General features: G+C 39.7%; 3 protein-coding genes across 4 annotated transcripts; 2 read left to right on the top strand and 1 right to left on the bottom strand.

The window, feature by feature from the left end:
• Positions 1–1310: 1310 nt before the first annotated feature.
• Positions 1311–4197, bottom strand: LOC115687050 (uncharacterized). Its single transcript, XM_030612520.2, has 2 exons — positions 3429–4197; positions 1311–1571 (listed from the first exon to the last, which is right to left on the bottom strand). Exons 1-2 carry the CDS (start codon positions 4125–4127, stop codon positions 1410–1412), a joined length of 861 nt encoding a protein of 286 aa, XP_030468380.2. The 5' UTR covers positions 4128–4197; the 3' UTR covers positions 1311–1409.
• Positions 4198–5092: 895 nt separating this feature from the next.
• On the top strand, positions 5093–12216 carry LOC115686973 (dynamin-related protein 5A-like). Its single transcript, XM_030612415.2, has 16 exons — positions 5093–5363; positions 6379–6442; positions 6553–6657; positions 6882–6983; positions 7279–7329; positions 7428–7489; positions 7855–7945; positions 8731–8795; positions 9480–9674; positions 9787–9906; positions 10097–10167; positions 10275–10500; positions 10813–10863; positions 11066–11294; positions 11613–11752; positions 11873–12216. The coding sequence occupies exons 1-16, from the start codon at positions 5235–5237 to the stop codon at positions 11999–12001; spliced, it is 1830 nt and encodes a 609-aa protein (XP_030468275.1). The 5' UTR covers positions 5093–5234; the 3' UTR covers positions 12002–12216.
• Positions 12217–13773: 1557 nt separating this feature from the next.
• On the top strand, positions 13774–17124 carry LOC115686974 (cytochrome b561 and DOMON domain-containing protein At3g61750). Of its 2 annotated transcripts, none has more exons than XM_056304474.1 (5): positions 13774–14140; positions 14970–15366; positions 15700–15986; positions 16323–16623; positions 16744–17124. In XM_056304474.1, the coding sequence occupies exons 1-5, from the start codon at positions 13910–13912 to the stop codon at positions 16752–16754; spliced, it is 1227 nt and encodes a 408-aa protein (XP_056160449.1). In that variant the 5' UTR covers positions 13774–13909; the 3' UTR covers positions 16755–17124. The 2 variants fall into 2 exon arrangements, with proteins under 2 accessions (XP_056160449.1, XP_030468276.1); XM_030612416.2 differs by having other exon boundaries at positions 13779–14140; positions 16749–17124.
• The last annotated feature ends 164 nt before the right edge of the window (positions 17125–17288 follow it).

Genomic DNA, 17288 nt, shown 5'->3' with positions numbered 1-17288 from the left:
ATTAAAATTGAGAAATTAAAAATATTAAATATTCGTTGGTAAGTAACTCGAAGGAAAATCGGTAACATTTAAATTTAGTTGGTGAATTAATAAGAAAAAGAAAATGTCATTCAAATAAAAATCAATGAATTCATATAAAATTGATAAATTTGAGGCGTTATCAAGACAAACAAATAAAATTGAGATAAGTGCGGAAACACGAATAAAAAGTTTTGGTTGTTATAAGGTTTAGAAGAACTCCGATCAGGTCTTCAACTCGTCACTGGTGGAATTTAGGTGTCGGAAATAAGTGGGAAACACGTCGGATTTTTTACGCCTGAATTTCATCCATGGCGAGTTCGAGACCTGATTTTGACTTTTTTAATACCTTAAATCCTCAATTGGGTAAAACAGAACCTTTTAAGTTCTCGATTGACCAATTATCAAAATATTAAATCTTGCTTTTGCACTTACCCCAATAAAAAAATGGTAAAAGCGAGAAAAACCAATACTATGCAAACTCACAAAGGAGTTGGTGATTTCATTAAAATGTTAATAACATATTAATAAGTTACCGAGAAATCAGATGGTTGACAAATCTCTCTACTAATAATTTTTTGACACTATTGAACTCTTTCAAAATTTATTGGCATAGGATAAAAAATACATTTTCCTAACGAAAAAGTACACTCTCACCGGATAGATTTATGAGATGATTGGATAGAGAGCGCCGTCTCAAATGAATCATTTCCTTGCACCGCCCAAATTTTGCTTAAAGAAATCCCAACCCAACATGATATAACTTGATTTTGACATGAATCGAGGTATTTTCATCCATTTTTTAGAAGAATTATTTTAATCAAGTTAAAATATTTAGTGATGAAACGATACGTGTTATCACTTTTTGTTTATGTTGTCCCAATTAAATGACAAGCAGGACATTAACACGTGTCACAAAAAATGCCTAAAGTCACAATGACACTCCAAATCCAACCCCTATCATACATTGCATTGCTAACATTTGCTCTCACTTGCTCTCGGCTGTCGCATAATTCATTTTCTGTGTCTTAAATGCCATCAGACTGCGGCGCAACTAGCCAGGCCATGTCATGTAAATATTTTTCCTTTGAGTTGGCTGAGAGGCTGATATTCAGTAACACAGTTTATGCTGGAGATGGCCAAGGGTAGCAAAATGCGTTTCGAATGGGAGGAAAATACAAAAAGCAAAGCAAGGACATATCAAGCTAGTTTCAACCCAGTTTAGTCCAAAGAAAATTGTATCCTGTACCAAAGCTCTTCTGACTTTATTGCCGCTGACAAGCTCAATAAAATAGGAAGAGAAAAGAATCGATTTCCATCCATTTTTGACATTATCCAACCATGGAAAATGTTGCATTATTTGTTTGATACAAAGGCAGCCTGCAAAACAATCAGGTTGTAACTAAGCAACCCTGACAACAAATACAGGCAACAAGAATCCCAAGCAGAGCTCCTGCAAAGACTTGTGACGGCGTGTGCCCGAGAAGTTCTTTGAGCTTTCTCTGGCTGATTGGATGCCCTTGAAACAGATCCTCAACGATCATATTGAGAACCTGCAGTGATCAATCCCCATTAGGCTCGTAAGAAAATTTAACCAATCTATGTTGATGGATGGTATTTCAATCATGGTTAATGACTTCATGGCATGCTCCTATAACAACAGACAGACCGATCAAATGATTGCCAACAAACTGAAAAATGATTCATCCAACGGTAGAAGCGCAGTGAAAAACAAACAAAGGAAGACAGTGATAGGCCAATAGTGAGAGAAGAGGAAACTTTCCAATGAATATGGAAATATATTAGCAAAAACTTCTATTAACACTAAAATCCTCATGTTCCTACTTCCTTTTGGGGGTTTTCTAACTTCTATTGTCTCGACTGGGACCATGCTTAAGACATGCAACTGCCAAAGCACTAACCAACAAATAGAACTGCTTGATAGTGAAACTCAGATGGTGAGGCAAGTGCGTGGTGAGAGCAGTAGCCCCCTGCGGGAGGTGCAACAATTTCCACAGCCAAGGGGGGTCGAACCCCACAGGTACAAGACCAAAGGTTTGAATGGATAGCTGTTCAAAGCAGCAAAGCTTGCAGATCCTATAATTTGAGGGGTGAAGGTGAAGGAGGAATTTCTAAGACCACAAGTGGCGTTGGTTAGCAAAAATGGAATTCAAAGTTTTGGTTTTCTCACAAGCCCATGGGGTCTGCCCTGATCTTTCATTATCAGCAGGAAGAGGAATAGGGGTTTTTCTATGAGGAGGTTTCCTGTTCCGCCAAGGAATTTTGGGTGCCTTATTAATATGAGCATCAGGCTTTGCTTCCTTCAGCTTAGAGAATGTTTAGCCTATCAACTTCAACCAATAAAGACAAAAAAAGGAGGTGGCATCACAACCAAAGAGACCGCAACGGTCAACACTTAGCCAGCCATTACAGCTTAATTGAATGCAGACTATAAAACACCCAACAAGACCTCCACATGCAACAAGCCAACTTCCCATCAGCTTGGCCCCTTAGTAGATCTATACTACCCATTTTTTTTAATGCAGACTTAAACTCTGAATTCTGCCAAACATGCATCTTCCACCGGTAAATCATGAGAGATGTCGAGCGTCTGTCCAATCATCCATCCATCCATCATCAGCACAGCAGAAACTAAATATCACTAGCATCATTCTTCTTTACCCCAAAATTTAAACATCACCGAGAACTAAACTTTGTGCTCCTCTTCATATTAATTTGAAGCGCCTCAGTTAAGCCAGCTCTAATTGCACATCCAGTACTCCACAAAAAGGAAGGGACCAAGTATGAAATTCATAGAACAAGATCACAGGGAACAAACTCTGACCCCGTAATACATCCGCCATGCGAAAGCATGACGCATAACAACATTTCATTAGCTTGACCAGTTTAATCTTTCTATACTTTCTGAACTGACTCTAAGAAAACCAATCTTGATTCCCATCCCAAAAAATTCGCTCTACGGGACAGCACTTTGATTTCTACTTTTATTTTTGCGTGACAACATATATAGAGTACACACTTAAGAGATTATATACTTCTCAAATGCATTCATCAAACACTATCTGTCCACCAAATACTAGAGCATCCTCTGCAACTATATGCTTCAAAAAGACTAGTCAGCTGTAGCAGCACAGATGCTGTGTAATGTTTCCTGAATCATTTACAGGAAACTCAATGACATAACTGACAACACTACATAGAACACCAAATTTCCTACAAAAACTGCAATTATGCAAATTGTCTCCAGATTAAGTCTTTATCAGCAAAACGGCAAACAAGCTATATGCATTAACTATTGACGTAGAGAAATAAATATCTCTGACATAACAATGCAGAATAAACCTCATCAAAGCCAGCAGCCTAATGTACACAAAACAAACAACCCTCACCTCGGCTTGCATCCCAGCATGTCGCCGCACACCAATCGCGTCATACATAACAATCGAGCTAAACCCCAGACAAACAGGGAACAATGAATCCGAGATGCCGTGACAGAGTGCCACCGACGTTGTCAGTGCAGTACAGAGAGCAGAGTGAGAAGAAGGCATCCCTCCCGAAGCAAACAGTATCCTCAAATCCCACTTCTTCTCCACGAAGAAGTTCAATATCACCTTAATCGATTGCGCAACAAACCACGCGAACAAACCCGAAACAAACGTGGGATTGGACGCCAATGTCGCCACGAAAGGACTGATCTTGACCTTCACATTGGACGTTACGCTAACCAGAGCTACCCCTATCCCTCCGTTCTGTAAGTAATTATCTCTATGACTATCCCAAACCTTCTGGGAATCGCTACAGGCTTGTATGCCGGAATCCCATCCCTGTATTCGCGAAAAAATCGAATCTTTGATATTCTGCAAGATTTTAACTAAGCCCCAGAAGTTGTTATTTCGGTTCGTAAGAGAGTTTTTGGTGTTTGAAGGTGGTCTGAAAGAAGCTGAAGATGAAGAGCTTCTGAGTTTCCTAAAGTTGGAAAATTTAAGGAATGAACAGCGTGCAGTAGCATGAAGAAGAGGCTTGCCTGAAGCGATTGTGGGGCTACAGGAAACACAGCTAAAGGTGGACTCGAAGCCGACACAATCCATCAGAAGGCCTTGCCTTGACTACAGTCTGCATTTCAGGACAGTTAAGAGAGAGAGAGACAGATGAAGGGAGAAGGAGAGCCTACCAGAAACTGATGAGAGCCTTTTATAGGAGATGAGGACTCCGAGACTTGTGGCAAAGAACGAGGCATCAAGCACAGGGCTCTATGATGCGGAAATTTGGATGCTTATAAAATCTTCAAATTTGTGGCAATTCAAGTTGAGGAACAACTTCGACCAAAAAAAAAAAAAAATAGTTGAGGAACAACGCATCGGTCAGAGCCAAAAAGGAGAATGAGTTTACACATAGTTGGTTCAATCAACATGAAAAATTGGTTCTTGCAAATACGCGGCTATATTGATTAATCTCTATAATTAAGCATATCGTGGTTAATATGATAACCGTGCTGAATACTTATAAAGAGACTAACCAATATCGACCCTAATCCTCAAAAGTCAATATATTTTCGGGAGGGGGAGGGGATATCGGTACACTAAAAATCACGCCGCTTAATTTCATCGTAAGGACGAGAAATCTCGATATGACTAAGATTGTGAGATTAATGATAAGATGGAGATAGGTTTCTTATGAGCAAAGCTAAAGTTTAGCAGATAAAATGAATCTGTTGATGATCCAAAGTAGAGAGAGCATGATGAGGATCAGTTGACCTGGTTATCGGGTATACTGGCCAGTAAAGCCCAAGATGCAAATGCACGAGCAAATCCCACCTCCATCTTTAAAGCCCAACCCACCTCAGGCTTTAGCTGAGTCGACAGAATGGAATGGGAAAACAGAGTTGCCTCGTTCAACGACGTGGTCGGCTTGGACCGTGGAAACTTGAAAAAACCAGGGAAAAAGAGAGAGCGTTGTCATTGTGATCCTTCGTGGGGAAGTTCTCTGATGCGTTTCGGTTTTCTTCCACACCGACCCCAGTTCTCCTCCTTCCTAATTATCTTCGCAAACTTTTGAACGCGATCTCTCTCTCCGTCTCTCTCTCTCTCTCTCTCTCTCTCCATAGCCTCACGCGCATTTCCGTAAGCAACAACCGTCAGCAGAAAAGCTCTGCGGCGATATCGCGGCGATCCGAGTTCCGAGCTTGAGCCCCGGCGATGGAGAACCTGATCACGCTGGTCAACAAGATTCAGAGAGCCTGCACGGCCCTCGGCGATCACGGCGACGAGAGCGCTCTTCCTACTCTCTGGGACTCCTTGCCTTCCATCGCCGTCGTCGGCGGCCAGGTCTCTCTCTCTCTCTCTCTCTTTCTCGCTCTGAATCTCATCGCGTTTGCGTGTGCCTATCTATTCCAGTACCTGTACGTGACACCCGTTTTCGTATATGCACGTCGTTCACGTTGGAGGTGTCGGATGCTTCGTCTGATATTGGCTTTTGGGCGATGATCGGCTCCTTCACGAGACAGGATCGATGCCTTTTGCTGGCTTTTCCCTTTTTGCTTGTTGCTTTTTTGGGGTTGACCGAGACATTTGCATCGGTTGGTCAATTTCGTTGTTGCTTATTGGAATACTTTGCTGCTCATTGTTCGATGATCAGAGTCTTTGCAAGCATAGATGTTGATCCTAAGCTGCTATTGCCGCTGTTGCGAGTTTTCCGACCCTCTTATATTCTTCCCCTGCACTTTAAATTGTACTTTCAATTCACTGTAGTCTTAAAGCTCGCCAATCGGATCGATGGATTAGAATAGTTTCCATTCATCCTCGATACGAGATGGCGAGTCATTGTGCTGACTCAATACGATAATGACTGTTGCTCGATCTCAGTCGTTCTCCAATGCTTTCTTCACTGCCTGCAGCTTTGAAGTTCAAAGCTCTACACAGTTTCTCCGGTTAACTGTGCTAGCAAACTTGATGAGTAGAAAAATTATGATGGTAGCTTAGCACTTAAATTGACATAATTTTGCCAAATCACTTGAAAGGCCCGAATTTTTCATTTTAGGCAGTTAGGTTGCCTATTTTTTAGAGGACATCGTCTATTGAGATCGAGTTAATTTGCAATTGCTTAAAAATAAATATATTGCTGATTATTCATTTTGGAAACTCACTGTCTGCTGATGCTGGCGTTCCTCAAGTTACCGGTAGTTTTCCTGTTTCTGATAAATCTTGAATACAATTAACATCTTTAGAATACCGCCTCTGCTCCTCCCTCTTTCTTGGAGGTAGTTGAGCATATACGTAAAAGCTGAAGGGTTATGATTGATAAATGCGCTTGACCATTTTATCTGATCTTTTTTTATTGTAGAGCTCTGGGAAATCTTCAGTTCTGGAGAGCGTTGTTGGGAAGGATTTTTTGCCTCGTGGATCTGGTATTTTCTCTTTGGGACCGTGCACCCTGTCTAATAATAGTTTCCTGGTTTCTGGCATTTTTTCCCTTGGCGGTTGGATCTTGGATGTGATAGGAATCCTTTTTATGCAGGGATTGTTACCCGGCGCCCTCTTGTTCTGCAGCTTCACAAGATTGATGAAGGACGAGAATATGCTGAGTTTATGCACCTCCCAAGGAAGAGGTTCACTGATTTTGGTACACCATCTTCACATATAAGTATATTTGTTTGAGCTTTTTGTTATTAGCTATTCCTTTCTGTTCTCATTTTCCTTGAGCTAGCTATTCTTAGTAAAGTCATCACAAGTTGTTCTTCCATTGTTTCCATTTGTGCATATGACAGAAATCTAGAACACCAAATTTGACTCTTTGATTTGTTTCCTTTAGCTCATAGATGCTTATCAGTTTTGTCTGTCATATAGCTGCTGTTAGAAAGGAGATCGCTGATGAGACTGATCGAGAGACTGGCCGAAGCAAACAAATTTCCGGCGTTCCTATCCATCTAAGCATCTTCTCTCCTAATGGTAAGACATGAGTGATGCCCATTTATGGTTCTTTCGTTTCAAGAATTAGACAATAGAGTGATGATGTTAGGTCTCTGTACCTTTGAAATGGATAATTTCACTGAATGACCAAAAAGGAATGTCCACTAAAGTTTTCCCAAAAAAAAAAAAAAACTTCCAGTGTTAAAGGTTTGATCAACTTGTGCTTTTTTCCTTTTTGGTTCACAATTACCTCTTCACGTGTTCCTTTGCTGGTCAAATGTCCATTAGATGTTTCAGCTTTCCAATGCTTACATCCAATATGCAACCTTTGCAGTTGTGAATCTGACTTTGATTGACCTTCCTGGGCTTACAAAGGTTGCAGTTGGTGAGTCGTGGTTTCTTTATTCTTTCATTTTTGGTAAACAGTTGTTTCTCTATGTGTTATAAATGTTTAACAGCCAAAGTTCTTTTTTTGTATTGAAGAGGGTCAACCCGATAGCATTGTGCAAGACATTGAGAATATGGTTCGGTCCTATATTGAGAAGGTAAGCATTATTAATCTCGAAAATTACTTTTTAAGTTAAATGAGACTGGAAGAAGATAATGTTGTAACTGGTTCAATAAAGAATGATATGAACTTCATTTTTTTACATTAAGGCAGAATACACTTCAGAAAGCATGCACCAAAAGCACTTGATAATGATCACTGCATAAATTTTCCGTCACTTGCATTTGGTAAATTATACAGTAGAGAAGTTTCTCATGCCATATTTAGCAATCACGATGTCTTTAACCACTCAATTTGGTGAATCTTTTCATGGACAAACTTAATTCTTCTTTTTATTTTTTGCTTTCTTGGGTTGAATCTGCATGGACGAACTTTATTAAGCTATTTACTTTCCTGTTTCAGCCCAATTGCATCATTTTGGCAATATCCCCTGCCAACCAAGATCTTGCTACCTCAGATGCAATTAAAATCTCCCGTGAAGTAGATCCTAGAGGTAAGTTTAGGAGAAGAATTAATGAAATGTGTCGCTTTGTTTTGTGGCACTTTTGAGACCAATCTTTTTTCTAAAACGTGGATGGATGGACTAACATCTAAGATTAATTGGTTAAGGAAATAAATGAGCTAAAGGAAAAGGAAGGAAAGAGTAGAGCGGATTTGGTGAATTGAAGTTATGTTGACTTTAAGAAGAAGTAGAAAAAATAGTAGACATAAGCAGCATAGGGTTTTGTCTTCCTGTAGTGGGCCTTGCCTGTGCAACATGAAATTGGAAGTGTAAGTAGGGTGGAAGTTTGATTTATCAACTGGGTTGCGACAAGGTCTGATTTATCAGCTAAGTTATTTAAGCATCCTATGATACATAAGATGTAGAATTGAACAGATGCATTTAAAGAATGTTATCATATCATAACATTAGTATGGATCTCTAGTCTTAACGCGTGGCTGCCTGGGATGCTTTGACCGATTGTTACCTTTACCACCTCGAGGCAATTTATCGAGTTAGTAGAGGGTGCTTACTGTGAGTTCTACATTTTCTTTTAATATCAAGAGGCTTCACTCATTCCATTTCTTTTTTACTAATGGCATAGATTATCTGGCTGGGACTCGGGGTCGTTAAAAACAAGAAATTGGACATTGGAACTTTCATCTAAAACCTATTAGTCCTGCATGTGATGATTTTCTGTTTTAAAGATGATTGTGTGAATGATATGTTCTTTTTCTGTTAATGCTCTTAACACATAAGGGAATTGACTTTATCTTTGTATGCACGTCGATTTTAAGGTGAAAGAACTTTTGGAGTTTTGACAAAGATTGATCTGATGGACAAGGGCACTGATGCAGTTGATGTAAGCTAGTTCTTCTCAATTTTTTATGTTGTTAAAATGAGCTGAGTGTATGTTAAGTATTCGTTGGTGAAGTGGCATGTCTCTCCTCTTTGTTGGATAGGCGACATACTTTGTCTTTGAAATCACTTCAATTGATGCATTCAGTTCTGGAAACTGAGTGTACAGTCTTGTTGATTTCCTTTTGACACTTTGCCGGAAATCTTATCCTTAAATCTTCCATCTTAGAAAGTTGCACTCTGGTTCAATATGGAATTTTCCTTTCTAATCAAACACTAGCTGGGAACAACAATGAGTCAATTCTCTATTTCCTTTTATCAAAAAAAGAAGAAGAAGGAATTAGTCAATTCAAGTTTCCACTGTCGAGGAGTTGGAAACATATTTCATCTTCCCTTAAGTGAAGTGCTAACAGAGACATCGGCTAAGTATTTGCTTTGGTATCGGTGAAGGATTTGGTTTTAGATGTGGCAAAGATTGGGGTTTGCCAGGCATGAACCAAGCTTCATAAATAACTTTCCCCTCTATGTGCTAATTTTGCTTTCCTCAGTCCAATGTGACAATTGGTAGGTTAAGATCAGGGATGATATCCAAAAGTTCTGCTGCACTGCACCTGAGCCTTTTACTTTTGAAATATTTAGCACTCTTGGCCACATGAATGTCTTTCACCAACATTCTTCATTTCTCTAGATCCTTGAAGGAAAATCATACAAGCTCCAGTTTCCCTGGATTGGCGTTGTTAATCGCTCTCAAGCTGATATTAACAAAAGTGTAGACATGATCGCTGCGCGACGTAGGGAGAGAGAATATTTTGTTAATAGCCCAGAATATCGGCATCTTGCTAACAGGATGGGTTCTGAGCATCTAGGGAAGGTGCTTTCTAAGGTATGTGAAAGCACCGAGCATGAGTTTCATAGTTCTCTTTCCCTGAAAGAAATAGGTTGTCTTTTTTTTTTTTTTTTTTCCGTTCTACAAACAATAATCTTGTGTTTTTCAGCATTTGGAAGGTGTAATCAGGTCAAAAATTCCAGCCCTTCAATCACTTATCAGCAAGACAATTATTGAACTAGAAACAGAACTGAGCCGACTTGGGAAGCCTATAGCGACTGATGCTGGAGTAAGCATGCTAAGTTTGTTTACATACCTGTTATTTATAGAGTTGCTTTACCGTTCTGATCCTGCTGTCATGTCCTTTTCACTTCTATGGATTTGTACTTCAGAGTTTAAGTCAGCATTCTTTATGTTTATATTAGATTTTGCCAGCATTAAAGTAATGTGATCTATAAAACGTACTTGTATTAATGCAGGGAAAACTATACATGATCATGGAAATATGCCGTGTCTTTGATCAGATATTTAAAGAACATCTCGATGGCGTGTATGTACTCTACTTATATAATTTTTGTTGTAAATATTGTCAGTGATCTGTTAAAATTTGTGTTGCTTCCATATTTCTTATGATCCGTTGACAACTGATCTCTACAGCCGCCCTGGTGGTGATAAAATATACAATGTGTTTGATAACCAACTTCCCGCTGCAATGAAGAGACTCCAATTCGACAAAAATCTTTCAATGGATCATGTGAGAAAACTTATCACAGAAGCTGATGGTTATCAACCGCATCTAATAGCTCCGGAACAGGGATATCGTCGCCTTATTGAGTCTTCCTTAGGTACTATCAAAGGTCCTGCTGAGGCTGCTGTCAATGCGGTATGCAATATCATCTAATTTTGTATCACCCAATATCGACACTTCTAATTCCAAGTGATAGTCATTCGAGTCCCAAGGTGTACCGTTTCCTTAAACAAATATGTAACTGGTTTCTCCAATATATCATGTATGGAACTGCACTCTACCGCTCAGTCAGACATGCCCACAGTCCACTAGTGTGCACACTCACGCACTTCTAAATACACATGCGGGCACAAGTGTGTGCCCCCTTAATTGCTCGAGAATTACTGAATAGCATGTTTGCCTTGGCCTTCTTGATAATAATAGCTTCTTTTCTGATTGCTGAATTAGGTACACGCGATACTGAAGGAGTTGGTTCACAAGGCTATCAGCGAGACAGTGGCAAGTCCCATCCTGTGACAAAACTATTTTTTTATTTTTCTGCATGAGAATTGCCCAGAATGAGGCATTGACAGCAAGTTATTATCATAGGTTTATGTTTAGAGTGTTCAATTATGATTACTATAAATGCATTCTATTTTCTGTTTAAATTATATGCTGAAATTTCGGTAGACATGCTCAATATACTTTTTGTTTGGTGTAGGAATTAAAGCAGTATCCCTCTTTGAAGGTGGAAGTTACCTCTGCAGCTTGTGAATCTTTAGACAGAATGAAAGAAGAAAGCAGAAAAGCAACGCTTCAGCTAGTGGACATGGAGTCTGGTTACCTGACAGTCGAATTCTTCCGCAAGCTTCCCCAAGATATTGAGAAGGGTGGAAATCCGACGCACTCGATTTTCGATAGATATAATGATGCATATCTCCGACGAATTGGTAAGTCATGGGGTTATGTATAGTGTTAGGTCCCACTAGTATGAGGAATTGTGGAGAAAATTTTCAATTTGTTCGCATTAGAGTTCTGGGCCTAGGCTTTATTTGGCCTCTCACACATTATGGAGTGACTGTTTGTCTTTGTCAATGAGGCGTTTTAAGGTTTTAGTTTGTCCTTTTCTTGGATTCATATTAAGAGAAGCTAGATTCATCTGTTATTTCTGGAGACCGACAGGTTTAGATCTATTGTAAATTGTAAATAAGTGAAGGTTTTGGTAGCTATATCAATTTATATTGGTAACATCTCCCTGAACAACACAGGGATGACCGTGCTCTCGTACATCAACATGGTTTGTGCAACTTTGAGGAACTCCATTCCAAAGTCCATTGTCTACTGTCAAGTACGCGAGGCCAAACGTAGCTTAATGGATTATTTCTTTGCTGAACTGGGTAAAAAGGAGGTAAAGATGATTGGATCTCCCTCTTTTTCTTCATTGTCCGTTTTTTATCCCCCAACCATTGTCCTTACCCATTTTCTGAATTTTGACTCCCATCCTCGTTTTGGGTTCTCTAATTTGCAGGCTAAGCAGTTAGCTTCTTTGCTGAACGAAGATCCAGCTGTCATGCAGCGGCGTACCTCCCTCGCTAAGAGGTTGGAGTTATACAGAAGTGCACAGACAGAGATTGATGCTGTTTCATGGTCCAAGTAGAGGGGTGCCGATTACGCATTGGAGTTTAAGACAGCTGCGATTCAGTTCTTGGGTTTTGGAGATTCCGATTCTTTATACGCAGATTTTAGTGTAGGGGCAGATGGCCTATTTGCCATGCGTTTCTTGGTCATTCATTTGAGGGATGTCAGCATATTAGCTTTGCCTGTATACTGTCCATTCTTTGGTAGTAGACTTCACATTTACTTCTTTCTAAATCCAAGGACATTTTTCGCCCTCTAAGAGTCGCCATTAATTTTGGCAACGACCCAGACGCCCACACATGGATCTATAGAACACAAACATTGACGAACACTCGTACAGACTATAGGCGGAAATGTTTATCCACGCACCAGATGGGGAAATGGGTTTACAAGGTTGATGAGTTTGACAAAGCATAAATTCATTTCTTTTTCAACTGAAAATCGCATTTTTTTCGCGGGTTGTTTAGGAATGTCTTCAATGACAACACAGGATTATATTAATTATTCGCTTCATAATTCAAAATAGCAATGAAGCTTCAGCTGGATACATTCCAGCTTCCACCTAATTATGAATGAAGATATTTAGCAGGAAATGTGTGATTGAAGTCAATAAACTGATCTATCTTGGTAACCCGGCATCCCTTTCGCCAGGGGTTTGGAGGTGAACCCTTTCTGCTGTATCGTACATTGCAAGACAAGTGGACATCAGTGCCTATTTGTTGAAATATTGCAATGGAAAGGCTAAACATCTATTCTCTATGTGGCTGGTGGGCCTCCAAAAGGCAAAGTCTTGGGGACACTTAGGTGCCCAAAAATCTTTCCCGTAAAAATTCACGAGAGGTAGCCTCTTGCATGCTCTCTTCCTAGTGTTAGCATACATGATCCCTCGCTACGGTATCTGCCTTAACAATAAGAACACGTTTAAATACACATACCACTGAGAAGAGAAGGAGGTTGAGATATCGGTTCTTATAGAGTAGCCGGGTTCTACAGGAAAATTATCTAAAATGTCCTAAACTTATTGCACTTTTGCCAATTCAGTCATAAACCTTTCAATTTTGCTAATTGAGTCCTAAACCTTTTTACTTCTTGCCAATTGAGTCTATTCGGCCAATTTTGGTTGGAAATCGCTGACGTGGATGTCGAATTTTCCAAAAAAAAAAAAAAACAGAGGAAAGGGAAAAAAAACCATTAAAATTTAGAAAATTATTAAAATATTATTTTAAAATATCCATGTCAGCGCCATGTGGCCAACTGACATCCACGTCAGCGATTTCCGACCAAAATAGGCTGGATAGACTCAATTAGTAAGAAGTGAAAAGGTTTAGGACTCAATTGATAAAATTGAAAGGCTTATGATTGAATTGGCAAAAGTGCAATAGGTTTAAGACTTTTTGGATAATTATCCTAGGTTCTACGATTGAGAAGTAACTATGGGTTACAAACAAAAAACAAGTCTATTGCATGGTGAAGTTCTCCTTTATTGGCTAAACTTATAGGGTAGCATTAACGTTCAATTTTTATTTCCCACAAAACCCCATAAGAAGATAAATTTCCAAAATTGGACTAGAAGTAGCATAAAATGGTAATAACATTGTTAAAGTGAGTCGAAGGACATATTATGTACCTTGTGTGGAAAAATTTGATCTTTCCCACAAGTTTGTGCAAAAAATGACCTACTGACGGAAAGATTAAGCAAGCCCATTACCGTTGGGTAGTTAGTAGCCCTCCAAAATTTGGAGGGAAACATGATTACTAACCACCATCTTTGCCACCCACCCCTCTCCCTAAGCTTCACATACAAGAGACCGATACCTCTCAACCGCCAATAGTTCCTTCACATTCTACGATCACACTTCTTGATCTTTGATCTGGTTTCTCTCTTTTCTAGAAACCTTAGATCTAGTTTCAGCTGCACAGTGCTTTAATGGCAGGTTTTGGATCTTGGGTCTTACTTGCGAGGTTCATTTTCAGGCTATGCGTCCTCATTTTTGTGCTGGAACATGAAATGTTTGCAGTGGCTGATGGCGCTGGATCAAATGAGGAAGGATCAGAAGAGTGCAGGACCGATCTCTCAGTCTTGCTTCCTCCACCGTACAGTAACATTTCCCAATCCAAACTGATCTGCATGACCGTTTGGAATACTTTTGTTCTGAGAGTGAGTTAACTTTAACTTTAACCACATCGGTGAAATTTCTTTGACGGGACTTTGCATTTTTCAATCTTGTTTGGCCTGTAATGAGGCAATGTCTGGAAGCTCTTCAGGGTGTTTATTGGTGGTAGAGTAGATAGCTGCTGTCATTCTCTTTTTTCTATTTAAGATAACTGAGCCGAATTAGCTTCTTATGGACGCAGAGGCACTTATTTTTCAGGAAAAAAAGAGACATAGTTGCCTCAGTTCGATGGGACCTTGTACTAGTTTGTTTTATAATGTCTGAACCGAAAGTAAATTTCTGTATTTAGTTTCTTTTTGGAGTTGAGCAGTTAAGCTGGGGGACGGACCTTGAGTAAATTTCTTGGCAATTGACACGGTAGATTTTTTCTGCTTGTTTAGTCAGATTAGACTGGATGCCATAAGCCACGGATTGCAATCAAACACCCGCATAATTGGTATTTCTTAAGCATTGTTAACGGGTCTCTAAGTTAAGAACTAGCAAGTCATAATTATTTGCCATTTTCCTAAATCTTCTAGTTTCAAGAATTGTCTGGATGCATCGGCCTACAAGCTATCCTTGAAGGCATGTTCCAATTTGACAGAGTTCTAGTACTAGTTTCCTGTTGAAGGAACAGAGAAGTCCTGCTAAAACTCATAGGAAGGCATGAACTTGCACTTGATAGTGGCAGCTAGTAGATAGAAGAATTAAATCGAAAGGTACTGAAGCATGACCAAAAGAAAACAATTATATTTGCTGAGAAACATCAGAGCTAGATCCATTTTCACCATAGCAGAACCACCCCTTGCTGACTAAAATTCTCATTTGCCACAGCATTACCAGAGTGAAGATGGCACTATGACCATTGTGTTATCTGCTGTATACACCACGGGATGGGTTGGAATTGGTTTCTCCAAGGATGGGTTGATGGTTGGCTCTAGTGCAATGGTTGGATGGTTCAACAGAAAAGGCCAACCAAAAATCATGCAGTACTACCTGCAAGGTACTGTTGCCTCTAAAGTTATACCAGGCAAAGGTGAATTGCCACTCAGTGGAGTTCCAGCAGCTGTTGCACTCCACTCCTCTAGAATTTACGTGGCTTTTCAGCTGAAATTGAGCAAACCTCTTGCCAGACAACCAGTCATTTTGGCTTTTGGAACTGCATATCCGAAGCATCACCGACTTACTCATCATGTCGATAAAACAGCAATCTATGTCGACTTTGTAGCAGGTTCATGGCACTCTACTAGATCTCTTATCCTCCCTTGATTATGCTCTTTCCATTTTGAATATTGCAACACCAATTTCAGCTTTGGAGTCTTTCATCTTATTGCTTTGACTGAGGGTGGTGAAGGAGTAAACATCTTTGATGAAGCAATCAATATATATCATCTGAACTAGCTAATGTTGTCTTTCCAAACATATAATGTTAATTTTGAGTTAATCACCATTCAGTTTATAATTACCATCTGTTGCTTTATTCAGGATCAGCTGCTACGGCACAAAAGGCATTAATGTTTTTTTCTTTCAGCCAGATCAGTGACTGCATTTTTACTCTGTGCAGGTTCAACGTCACCAGGAGCAAAATATGTGAGGGAGAGAAAGAGAACCCATGGGGCATTGGCCCTAATTGGATGGGGTCTAATCCTTCCCATTGGGGCTATAATTGCCAGATACTTCAGGCACAAGGATCCCCAGTGGTATTACATTCATACAATGACACAGTTCATTGGGTTTATCATCGGGCTAGCAGCTGTAGTAGTCGGACTGCAACTCTACAATGAAGTTCATCCTGACATACCAAACCACAGAGGAATTGGGATTTTTGTTCTTGTGCTAACTATTCTTCAGGTTCGCTTAACTTGATCATATTAAATTCTGAAAACGCGCTGAGTTTGAGATCATGATTCATGCCTCCAAAATTTGATACCCCATCACTTGGCAAATTTGCCCAGTGAATGTGGCTTCTATAACCAAATACTTGCTGCCATTTGGTTACCTATAACAAAAACTACGCCATTGGAAGAAAGGTTGCTCTATCCAGCTGATTGTGATGAATTTGACAAGTCCTGCATGACAATGAAAAGACCCAATAGATCATAAGGAGTCGATATGAAGTGTCTCATCGGATAACTACATTTGGAAATTATGGTGCTTACTAATCTGAATGTGTTATTCTATTTTCAGATATTGGCGTTCTTTTTGAGGCCGGACAAGGATGCCAAGATTCGAAGGTACTGGAATTGGTACCACAGCTGGGTAGGAAGACTTACCCTCTTCTTTGGAGCAATAAACATTGTGCTGGGGACAGAAGCAGGGCATGCAGGGAATGAATGGAAGATAGGATATGGGTTTCTAGTCAGCTTGGTTATAGCAGCAGTTATCGTTCTAGAAGTCTTGTTTCGGATGAAAAGAAGAAATTCAACGAGACTTGACGTGCCTTCTGCCTTCCAGATGAATCCCATTGAAGAAGCATTGCCAAATAAAGGTCCGTCCTTGGCTTCTATTTATATTACTAATTGACTGTTGTTAAGTTACATATGAATTATTTGAAATAGGGTGACACTGACCAAACTCAAATTTTGCATTGATAAATATCATGAGAAAGCTCAGAAGTGAGGCCGCCATCACACAGATAGGAAGTGAACTATAGACCTACCCACAAGCCGATGCCAATTTTCTCCTGCAAGGATGTCCCAATATGTTTCTGAATGTGCGGGTGTTGCTCATCAGAAAGCATACCATTTCAGCTTCAGCTTCCTCTTGCAAGCTCTTCAGGGTGTGCAATCTGCTTCTCCTCTTTAGTGACTTCTTCTAGTATCAGAATATGTATGTAAAGTTTTGGTGCTTTTTTTTTTCTCGTGGTGCGGAGTGTGCAGGTATTACATTCATTTTCTTACCTATTTGATTTTCGGATGTGTTTGAGAACAGATGCATCGTCGTGAAAAAGGGAAAAAAGAATAGGGTATGAACGTATGAGTTTTTCTGAGTTCAAGTTTCATTTAAAAGTTGCTTGATTGGAAGGAGGAAGATTCGGAAAGGCAGAGTGGTACAAAGTTCATACACAACTCACATAGCCTGTATAAGTAGACATATACTTCCGTTTTTACCATGAATCAGGGGGTAAACGATATAACCAACAATAACAGAATG

This window comes from Syzygium oleosum, unplaced genomic scaffold (genome assembly GCF_021117445.2).
Source record: "Syzygium oleosum isolate NSW1041296 unplaced genomic scaffold, Sole_v2.1 Sole_v2.32, whole genome shotgun sequence".
In the NCBI taxonomy this organism is placed as follows: domain Eukaryota; kingdom Viridiplantae; phylum Streptophyta; class Magnoliopsida; order Myrtales; family Myrtaceae; genus Syzygium; species Syzygium oleosum.
This window is presented reverse-complemented; position numbering and strand designations above follow the sequence as displayed.

Bases quoted from the DNA above. Each gene is read 5' to 3' on its own strand.
- LOC115687050 (XM_030612520.2), bottom strand. From the start codon at position 4,127: ATGGATTGTGTCGGCTTCGAGTCCACCTTTAGCTGTGTTTCCTGTAGC. The intron at 1,572-3,428 runs GTGAGGGTTGTT...TGATCACTGCAG, and splicing joins ATGCTGGGATGCAAGCCGAG to GTTCTCAATATGATCGTTGA.
- LOC115686973 (XM_030612415.2), top strand. From the start codon at position 5,235: ATGGAGAACCTGATCACGCTGGTCAACAAGATTCAGAGAGCCTGCACG. The intron at 9,675-9,786 runs GTATGTGAAAGC...TGTGTTTTTCAG, and splicing joins TAGGGAAGGTGCTTTCTAAG to CATTTGGAAGGTGTAATCAG. The intron at 9,907-10,096 runs GTAAGCATGCTA...GTATTAATGCAG, and splicing joins CTATAGCGACTGATGCTGGA to GGAAAACTATACATGATCAT.
- LOC115686974 (XM_030612416.2), top strand. From the start codon at position 13,910: ATGGCAGGTTTTGGATCTTGGGTCTTACTTGCGAGGTTCATTTTCAGG. The intron at 15,367-15,699 runs GTTCATGGCACT...TACTCTGTGCAG, and splicing joins CTATGTCGACTTTGTAGCAG to GTTCAACGTCACCAGGAGCA. The intron at 15,987-16,322 runs GTTCGCTTAACT...TTCTATTTTCAG, and splicing joins TTGTGCTAACTATTCTTCAG to ATATTGGCGTTCTTTTTGAG.